Source organism: Parasteatoda tepidariorum, chromosome X1 (assembly GCF_043381705.1).
Source record: "Parasteatoda tepidariorum isolate YZ-2023 chromosome X1, CAS_Ptep_4.0, whole genome shotgun sequence".
In the NCBI taxonomy this organism is placed as follows: domain Eukaryota; kingdom Metazoa; phylum Arthropoda; class Arachnida; order Araneae; family Theridiidae; genus Parasteatoda; species Parasteatoda tepidariorum.
Window position 1 is genome coordinate 77,680,053 of NC_092214.1, and position 10,309 is coordinate 77,690,361.

General features: G+C 31.7%; 1 protein-coding gene across 1 annotated transcript in view; it reads left to right on the forward strand.

The window, feature by feature from the left end:
• Positions 1-10,309, forward strand: part of LOC107445131 (SEC14-like protein 4) — a gene marked incomplete in the record, with an annotated part of 88,565 nt that overhangs the window by 26,340 nt on the left and 51,916 nt on the right. Inside the window, 4 exon segments of the mRNA XM_071187591.1 lie at positions 2,582-2,681; positions 4,908-4,986; positions 7,817-9,089; positions 9,216-10,198. Of these exon segments, the coding sequence (XP_071043692.1) occupies positions 9,665-10,198 (534 nt within the window).

Genomic DNA, 10,309 nt, shown 5'->3' on the forward strand with positions numbered 1-10,309 from the left:
TAGATTTGGCATGTGACATTTTTAGCGGCAATCATTGGTCGATTTTCTAGCGTTGCCATTCGGGGAGTTGTAATAAGGCTTTTTTTGTCGCCGTGTAAGAGAAATATATATATATATATATATATTATCTGAAATTTCAATACCAATTTTTTTCAATATTAATCGATAAGAAAAGAACTTATGCGCAGAAACAAAAACTATTTTTAAGTGCAGAATCTCCATAATTTGCTTAGCTTTTTTGATAAAACAATGGAGAAGATAATGAATTGATTAAGGTCATGTGAAAGCGAAATAATGATATCTTCTCCATACTTTTTCCCTGATGAGATATTGCTTATCTTCTTTATCTTCCTGATTAATAACGCATCTAAACAAATGCGCGATTTCTGTGTTTTCATGGAAAAGTGTTTTATTTTTTCGTTATTGCATTTGTTTTTCTAATTAAATGAATGATATCATGTAGCATAATTTATCTATAAATGTTGATATTTAAACATTGAAAAAGCAATTGTGAAATGAAGATGTTTTTTTTTTTTTTAATCAAGAGGAAATTTTGAAACTTCAGATGCTCTTTTTTGTATTATTGTATTAAACATTTTTTTTTTCATCAATTTATTTGTAAGTAAATTTTATTATTCCCTTTCCTGAATAATAACGCATCTAAACAAATGAGCGATTTATGTGTTTTCATTTATAAGTGTTTTATTTTTTAGTTATTGCATTTGCTTTTCTAATTAAATGAATGATATCATGTAGCATAATTTATCTATAAATGTTGATATTTAAACATTGAAAAAACAATTGTGAAATGAAGGTGTTTTTTTTTTTTTTAATCTAAAGGAAATTTTGAAATTTCAGATGCTCTTTTTTGTATTATTGTATTAAACAATTTTTTTCGTCAATTTATTTGTAAGTAAAATTTATTATTCCCTTTCCTGAATAATAACGCATTTAAACAAATGAGCGATTTATGTGTTTTCATGGAAAAGTGTTTTATTTTTTAGTTATTGCATTATAACAATTTATTTTCATCAATTTATTTGTAAGTAAATTTTTTTATTCCCTTATTTCCCTATATGAGATATGTAAAAAAAAACCTGAATCTCTATTTAATCAATTGTGTCTTAAAAATGTTGGTTTTAAGAAAAATCATAGTTTTTAGCACACCTAGTTCATATTTCGATTAGTTTTTTTATTCTAAAAAAATTGCAAACGAAATTTCGAAATGGACATTTCAGAAGAAAGTGAATTATGAATGGCGGACTGGCTATCCAATTCATTTAGTTTATTATGATAATTATTACATAAGTCTGAAAAACTTGTTTAGAAATAGCTTTGCTATCGAATTCTAAATACGAAAATTCTATTTAATACTGGTGACATTTTATGAAACTGAAAGATTTAAAATCTTGAGCCCCCTCAACCCCCCTTTTTTTGTGACTAATTCCAAAATTTAATACTAGCAGATAAAGGGCAAAATTCTCAAAGATATAAAATTTACGAAAAAAAGGGCTAAATAAAATATTATTTAGTTGCAAAATTAAATCAGTCATTTGTTTAATTATCAGCTATTTGTCTGTTTTGCCTATCAGTTTATCAGTTATTTATCTAAATATTTTTCGGCAATAAGATTGAAACTATTCAGGTATTCTCAAAATAAATAACATTCGTATTATTCAACGTCTCAAAATCTACGTTACTCTTCTTTTGCGTAAACATCAACTCTGGTTTGTCTATAGGGCAACTCTGGCAAGATCTCAAAGTGTTAAACGAAGGAGAGTGCGATGCTCCTTTCAAAATTGAAATTTATTTAATATATATATATATATATATATATATATATATATATCGTTCTAGGTTAGGGACTACTAAACCAATTACCAATTTTAAAAGCAATGCTTTATTTCAATAAAAATAAAGTAGGCAGGCATAGCCTGGTTGGTAGGGCACTGGGCCCATGTCCAAGAGGTCGTTGGTTCGATCCCCGCAGACCGAAGACTTATAGGAATGGATGTAGTGTCGGAAATGGTGACTGATGCACGCTAAATCTGTCGGGTCACAAAGTCCTCCATGTTCCCATAGCAAACCAATATCTCTAGGGGTACTGATCCAGGAGTTTCCTTGTCTTCTAGATTGGGTTAAAAATTACAAGGCTACGAAGTTGAACATTAGTAGTCGTAAACCCAAAAATTGGGTCGGCTGTTCAACGACGGTAATAATATAAAAAATAAGAATAATGTAACTTACATTAAAATTGATAATAATGCAACTTATCCGCTATATATTGATTATATACATAAAAGTATCCTTTAAAATATCATTAATATGTAAGAAAAAGAAAAAAATGCATTAAAAATAATATGCTGGTTCGGGGCTGCCATTTTCGATAAATTTCGATTCCCATATACAATTGCCTATATATTACAATTTCCCATATATTAAAGTTTTATGAAGTTCTATTTTGAATGAAATTATAGCTCTGATTAAATTTCCGTAAAGATTCAAACTATAAAAAAATCTGATTTTGTCTTCTTTTTTTAGAAAACTGTATGGCAACTTAATTGTTTTTTCTTTTTTTCAGATATGGAAAGTTGAATACGTTCTATCGTTAGGAAGCAAAAGAAGATTCAATCATGGATGTCAGTGAACCCATTGTTGACGAAAAAGAATTAATTAACAAAGTAATGACTATAATTATTCACGTTTAATATTCTGAGCATGCTTTGGGAAGATTTCAAACGACTGATAGTCCAGCTAAATGTTGACCGTAAAAGTTTTTAGAAAAAAAAAAATTTCAAGTTTTGCAGAAAGTTACAAAATAAATTTTAAAAGAGATATATTTAAAGATCTGAATGGATGAAGGATATATATATTTTAAAGAAATCGAGATTTCTTAAAGGAAAGTTCTTATTTTAGACTTATTTAACTGTACCGCATTCATTTATTTTGTAAAGTCTTTTATTTCCGATGGAGGACGGTAGTAAGTCTTTTAGTGCTTTTGAAATGGAAGGACTCAAGGGCACTTGGTAACAAATGTTCAACTAACAAACTTAAAATATCTCACTTGGAATCAGTAAGATACCAAAAGAGCCAACGACTAGGCGCTGACAATTTGAATGAGTACTAGGAATTATAAATTACGACAACTCATTCATTTCACAATCTATATTTAAATTTACAATTTATTTTGGTTGACACAGATAATTTAGCCCTATTAAACTTGTTTTCGTAAGCGATCTTTTTTCTTTTTTGGGGGGGGGTTAGGGTAATAATGATGAGTAATACTAGTTAATGAGTCAAATGCATTAAGTTGGAAACGACATAGAATAACAAAACGTAGTTCAAAACTCCATTTGGTCTTCAAAGTTCGAAATTTCATTTAGTATATTCGAATTATTAAAAATAACCGTTAATAAATTATGAAATAACGCTAAATTATTTTTCTCTAATTAACTTTTCATCAGATTAATTTTTTTTTACTTGAAAAAAAGCAGAGGGATCATCAAAGGGAACTCTTAAAATACTAAGCATTAAATCCGAAATATCAAGCTGACATCTTAAATATTTACTAAATCTAATGGCAACTCTGAGGCACAAAGTGGTTAAGGCGTTCTCCTCCCAATGATCCAGGTTCGAATCCAGCAGTAGCTGTAGATACGAATTCTATTCATGGCTCGCACCGACCGCCGTGCTGACGTAAAATATCCTCACGGTAGACGGATCATGGATTAGAATTCCCTTGTCGTCGGGTTAACTGTTGGAGGTTTTCGTGGTTTTCCTCTCCATGCAACGCAGATGCGGGTTAGTTCCATCAAAAAAGTCTACCATGATGGCTAGCTTGTTTCAATGCTTGATCCAGGAGTTCCTTTGTCTTCATGGGTGGGTTTAAAATTACAAAGCTACGGAGTTGAACATTGATAGTCGTAAACTCAGAATTGGATTGACTCTTCAACACCGGTTGTAAAATAAAATGAAAGTTGATATAGTTCAGTCTAGTCGGACTGAATCTACCAAAGATCGCAACAGGTATAGGTGGTTGATTTCTATATTCTAGCATACATCTCCAATGCTAATGCAAAATATAAGCTGGTGGGAACCAGTCCAGTGCTATCGGATTAACCATGAGAGGTTCAGATCTTCGTTTTACATGAATACTTGATAGTTTTGCTTAAATCTTTTTAAAGAAGAATTAGTCATGATTCTAATTACCTAAGTTCCCTTGTCTCCTAGATTCTAAGCAAAAAAGTTGATCATGAAAAAGCTGCAAATCCACTTTGTGGACTCACTGCTCAACGCCGGTCGTATAAAACACAGATTAAAGATCGTGAAGTGGTGACCTAAATTATGAAACAAAAAAGGAAAATTAAAAGTTCTTGTATAATAGTAGCGTTGTTTACGATCACAGAAAAATATTCAAAATTCTCAAAAAATATAAATATTCAAATAATATAGCAATAACTTTCAAACTTATTGCTATATTTTCTGGCATAGTGTTCAAAAATACTTGTTTTCATTTTTGATTTGTTGACAATCCCACAAACCTGTGAAAGCTTTAAGCTTTATTGATTAGTATGAGAAATCGCATGACCTATACACATCTAAAGTTACAAAATAATCTCCTAAGTATTTATTGAGAAATTTCAAAAAATGTCAAAAACTGAAAGTGTCTCTTCCATTATTGTAGAGTAGTGTATATATATATATATGAAATAGTAAATAAATTTCAATTTTGCAAGGAGCATCGCACTCCCCTTCGTTTAACACTTTCAGATTTTGCCAGAGTTACAAACCAGCGTTGATACGGAAACTAGTAGCATGTAAAAAATTTTAAGCTAAATTTTTGTAACTTTGACTTCAAATTACTAAAACATCTTGATATTCATTCCATTTCCATTTATTTATTCCAGTTACGTGAAAAAGTATCTGATCTTGATGTTAGACCAGAGTTTAACGATGATGATGCATATTATAGGAAATGGTTGAAAGGTGCGTAACTTTTTTTGTTTATAAATATGCAGATATATTTTGTCTACATAGATAGGGTGTTCCGTGATATAGGTTTTTAGAATCATGATAAAAATGATGACAAAAAAGTATATACATCGAAAATGTATCGAAACATACCGAAATGCATCGAAATGGATCGAAAAAAAAACGAATTATAAGGCTAACGAATTTTTAATGCTCCGAAACGACATTACTTTCTGGTCCACCTAATATATACAGGTATATATTTACTAAAATGTTTAAAATGGCATACTACTATATTAAAACCAACCTATAAATGAAATATAAGGGTTGCTTGGGTTTATAAAAAATCCAGTTTCTTTCTATAGTCCATTTTTATGCCATTATTTATACCTCAGGAGTATTGTCCTTGAGTTCATTTGGCGAAATTGGCTGGAAGCGAAAATAGAAGTAGCCAATGAACATGAATTTTTCAAAAATATCAGTGAACTGAAACTGACATAAATTGGAAATCTACTAGGAGATTTTTTTCCCTTCTTCTAATTTGGGCACAACTTATTTTATTTAGTCTCTAAATTTTACTTTTAATGCATCTACTCAGAAAAAAATCCGAATTCTTCCCAATCTTGAGCCGCGATAGCTCAGGGGATAGAGCGTTATGAGGTGAGCCGGGTTCAAATCCCAGCGATGGCTGATCGATACGAATTTCGCATCCGGTTTTTACCGACCCTAGTGCTGACGTGAAATATCCTCAGTGGTAGACGGATTATTGGTTAGAGTCCCCTTGCCGTCAAGTTAACCGTGGGAGGTTCTCGTGGTCTTCCTCTTCATGTAACGCAAAGGCGGGTTAGTTCCATCAAAAGTCCACTACCAAGGCAAATTTCTCCCAATACTTGATCCAGGAGTTCCCTTATCTTCTGGATTAGGTTCAAAACTACCAGGCTACGGAGTTGAACATTAGTAGTCGTAAACCTAAATCTTAGGTAGGCTGTTTAACGACGGTTATAAAATAAAATGAAACCTTGAAATAGTGCTCAAAATTTCAATAAAATAATTTTTTTGCCTATTATGGCTTGTGGCTAGTGTCAGCATCCTGATGGTTTTAGATCCGGTAAAATCCACAGATGGATTAGGCAATTGGGAAGTGTGGTGCAAAGGCCGGATTATTACTATATCCATCTACTATCCAATGTACGTAGTGTGCACATACGCCAGTAGTGTTTTCCGATAATCATTAAGGATGAATCCCATATCGGTGCCAATAGCTAGTTAGTGTAGCTGTGTGACATTAACCACCAAATCATATTAGTTCTCGGGAAAAAAATGTGAACACAACGAAACTTTTTTCTAAGTCTCCGAATATCGATTCCCTATTTAAAATTTTTAGATGAAAGTTATAAAAAATATTATTCAAATGTTCTTTTCGTATATGCTTAAAATTTGAATAAAGTAAATATTTTATTATTTTAAGATATATAGTTAAAGAAATCATGCCCCCCCCCCTATTCGAAGCAATGAATAAATCACAACAATTCATACCTTTAATTAATATTTTAATGATAAAATTGAAATACACTATTTTATATTTGAAACCAATCGATGGTTTTTTAGATAAGAAACCGATTTATTTCTTTTAGGATTACTTTTAAATAAAAATTTAGATTATAAAAATGAAAAATGAGAAAGTGATACAAATTAAATAAACTATTTAATATTTAAAACCAATCGATGGGTTGCAACTTTCTTAAATGCCAATGTATAAAACATTCACAATGAAAATTCTTAGGATTATTTCATAAATTATTATTAACTTATGATTTTATGATTAGATATGTAAAAATAAAATCTGTAATGAAAAATCCATTGAGAGATAACTTCGTTGAGCACTTTTTTGCAAGAGTTGTCTTGAGTATTCATATCTCACAACATTTGGTTTTGAAAATAAAGATACTATTTGTAATCTGTGAATACAATATAGGATTTGTGCCGGCCAGGTGGCCGAGTGGTTAGCGCGCCTGACTGCGAAGCCAATGGCCGCGGGCTCGAATCCCGCTCTGGGCATGGATATTTCTCTCTATTATGTTGTCCTCTGTTGTGTGTGATGAGTGGAAAGTGAGTTTCGCGTTATCCCACTGGATAACGCGAAATGAGTAACAACTCTGGCATCTTCTAAGGCGAAACGAATAAAGTTCAGTGCCTGCCATTCGAAAAAAAAATATATATATAGGATTTGTTGCAATACAATATAGAATTTGATTGCGGTATTTAACAGTTCTTTATATGTTTATAAAATAAGTCCTACTATACTTCTTTATGTAAAACATTAAAGAAAACCACATTTGTTTTAATTTATTAAGTTCATTTTCTCTTCCAATGTTTTACTTATTTAAAAATGATGTATTAAATTGGTGAAAATGAATACGATTGCAATTATTAACTTAATTTTTTTTAAAAAAAAAAAGAAAAAAGGATATTAGATATTTAAAAAAAAAAGGAAAAAAAAGAAAGAAAAAAAAAGAAAGAGTTTCTTATATATCTTCCCCTTGGGTCAGAAGAAACCTACTCCTTCTGGGGCGGCTTTTTCTACGGTTTTTTCCACCGTGTCACCGAATAAATTGTTCAACACTCTGAACAACAGTGTTCGACACACTGTTGTGTACGCAGTATGAAATCGGAGTGATTCCTTGCTAGTCTTAAATTATATAAATTAATAATTAAAATTTATTTTATTATACATTGCTGTATGCGTTTTCAAGTAAGTATGTATTTTATTTTTAAAATAAGTATATTTTATAAAAGTTATTCTTTTAAGAACTCAAAAAAATGAATTTATGTATTTATTTTTCAGCTAGAAGCTTTAATTTAGAGAAAGCAGAAGAAATGTTTAGAAAGGTTGTATGAATTGTTTATTTTCATTTTGTGTAATGAAATAATTCATATTTAATAACTTAAATGTAAGTTACTGGCAGAATTATAACTTATTTAAAGGAATTAAGTAAATATTTTGTATTTAAATTTTTGATTTCCCCCTTTTGTTTATTTGCTTATATTTTCACACGCCGCGCACGCCGTTTCTACCCTTTTAATAGCTATAATGAAAACATTTGGGATTATCATATTCTTTCTTTAAAAATAAAAGTTTTTTTTAGGCGTCAGGATAGTTACTAATAGAATAAATGTATATGAATGGTTACCAAGTTTCCTAAAACCGGCAAAAAAAGGCATGGAAGCCTTCCGGCTTATACCTGTATCAGTGCTGTGCATACTAGACAAAATGTGATTAGTCTATATTTTAGAGTTTACTATGGAATGAACTCCCCTTACCACAAAGTCTAAAGCCGTCTGCTGTTATGGAAACAAGGGGGAGGGGAGCTTCTCTTTCCCTTGATTCCATTTCTCTCACTGACCAGAGCCAAAACTTGTCTTACATATTGACCTAACACCCCTGCTTGAAATAGTGAAACCTCGTAACCATAGTCACCGCCACTGTACCAGATGAATGGCTAGGGGAGTACTTTCCATAGTCAGACTATAGTAAGTTTTACGATTAAGACTTAAATTTTCCCCCTATATCCTAAATATATAGCAAACTTCCAAAAACCGGAAAAAGCATGGAAACCTTCCAGTTTATCTGTGTTGTGTTTACTAGGCAAAATGTGATCATTCTATATTCTAGGAAGATTAGGATTTACATTTTCCTTTTATATTACCATTCAGAAGATTTTTTGGGCGTTCGTATATTTAATCGGACCAGGAAACGTGAATTTAAATAAACATATTGGAAATAATAATAAAAAAAAATTTAAAAATACATATTTGCTACTTTTTTGGCAAGCGTGTTCAATGGCACAGCAAAAAGTAGTTTTACGGTTTAACCCTTAAAAAATCATCATTGATAATTAACTCTGCTGTTGATTGATCACAATAAAAATTTGATTCATTCCAAATTATTCCATGCCATGATACTAAGAAATGCAATAATACTTTAAAGATAAATACGATTCATATTGATGCTAAAGTTTTCCTCAAGCTTTTCCCCTGAGTTTATAAGAGCGAAATTTCTCAGTCCTACTTATGTCTCAATCTCTTCTTGTTCATTCGAAGATTTAACAACCTAATAGGTTATTGAAATTTTTTATACACCAGTAATAACTTAAAAAGCTTTTTGTTTGTTATGGGGGATTTTTAAACAAATTAAAAAGGATTTCCTGGAAGGTGGCTTTNTCGAAGATTTAACAACCTAATAGGTTATTGAAATTTTTTATACACCAGTAATAACTTAAAAAGCTTTTTGTTTGTTATGGGGGATTTTTAAACAAATAAAAAGGATTTCCTGGAAGGTGGCTTTTGAGAAGAGAAAAAAAACAAAAAAAAAACAGGGAATTCGATAACCAAGACCTTCTACAGGGTAACAAAAAAGTATAGGGATCACTTTTGTGGCTATCTACCACTAAAGTTTTAAACCCTTTTTACATATATAGCTTACTGATCTAAAGCTCTGCTATTAGACTTTCAATTGCAATACTATTTCATAAAATCACAAAAATGCCTTTGAAGAAATTTGACAAAAAGCTAATTGGTCAAGTACAAGCATTTTTAGAACTTCACTGGAGCCACAGGATTATACAAACCCATTTTAAAAAGAAAGGTTCCACTCAGCCATATCAGTCGCATCAAGAATTCGAAACTCGGATCGATGCAAAATAATGCAAAACCGAGAAAAAGTGGACGGCCAAGCAAATTGAAGAAATCAGATTTGCAGAAGCTTGATAAGATGACATCAAAACCGGATCCACCAACACAGGCAAGCATGGCTAAAGCTCTTAACGTGAGTCAGCAAGTTGTAAGCTATCAACTAAAACAAAAGTTGAAGAAAAAATGCCATAAAAAACCTAAATGTCATCATTTAAGTGAGAGATCGGTGCAGATTAGGAGGCAACGTTCATGGCCCCTCTGCAAGCTTCTCCGTAAGGACAGATGGCGAAAGTTCATTACAACTGATGAAGCTTGGATCTATCTATCTGATACCAATGCTAAATCTAAAATTCAATATCTTAGCCGTGGGCAGAGCAGGCGAGATTTGACACCATCAACCAAGGTGCCTCATCTCAAAGGCGTAATGGTTTGGATGGGCATATCCGCCCATGGTGTGATCAAACCTCGGTTTGTGAAACCTGGGGCCAAAATAAGTTCTGAGTATTACATACAGAAGATATTAAAGCCCTTTCTTTAGGATGATTACTGCAGATTGTACCCTAATGGTGATGCTGTGTTCCATCAGGACTCTGCCCCATCGCATGCATCTAAGGTCACCCAGAAATTCCTAACAGATCAGCAAGTG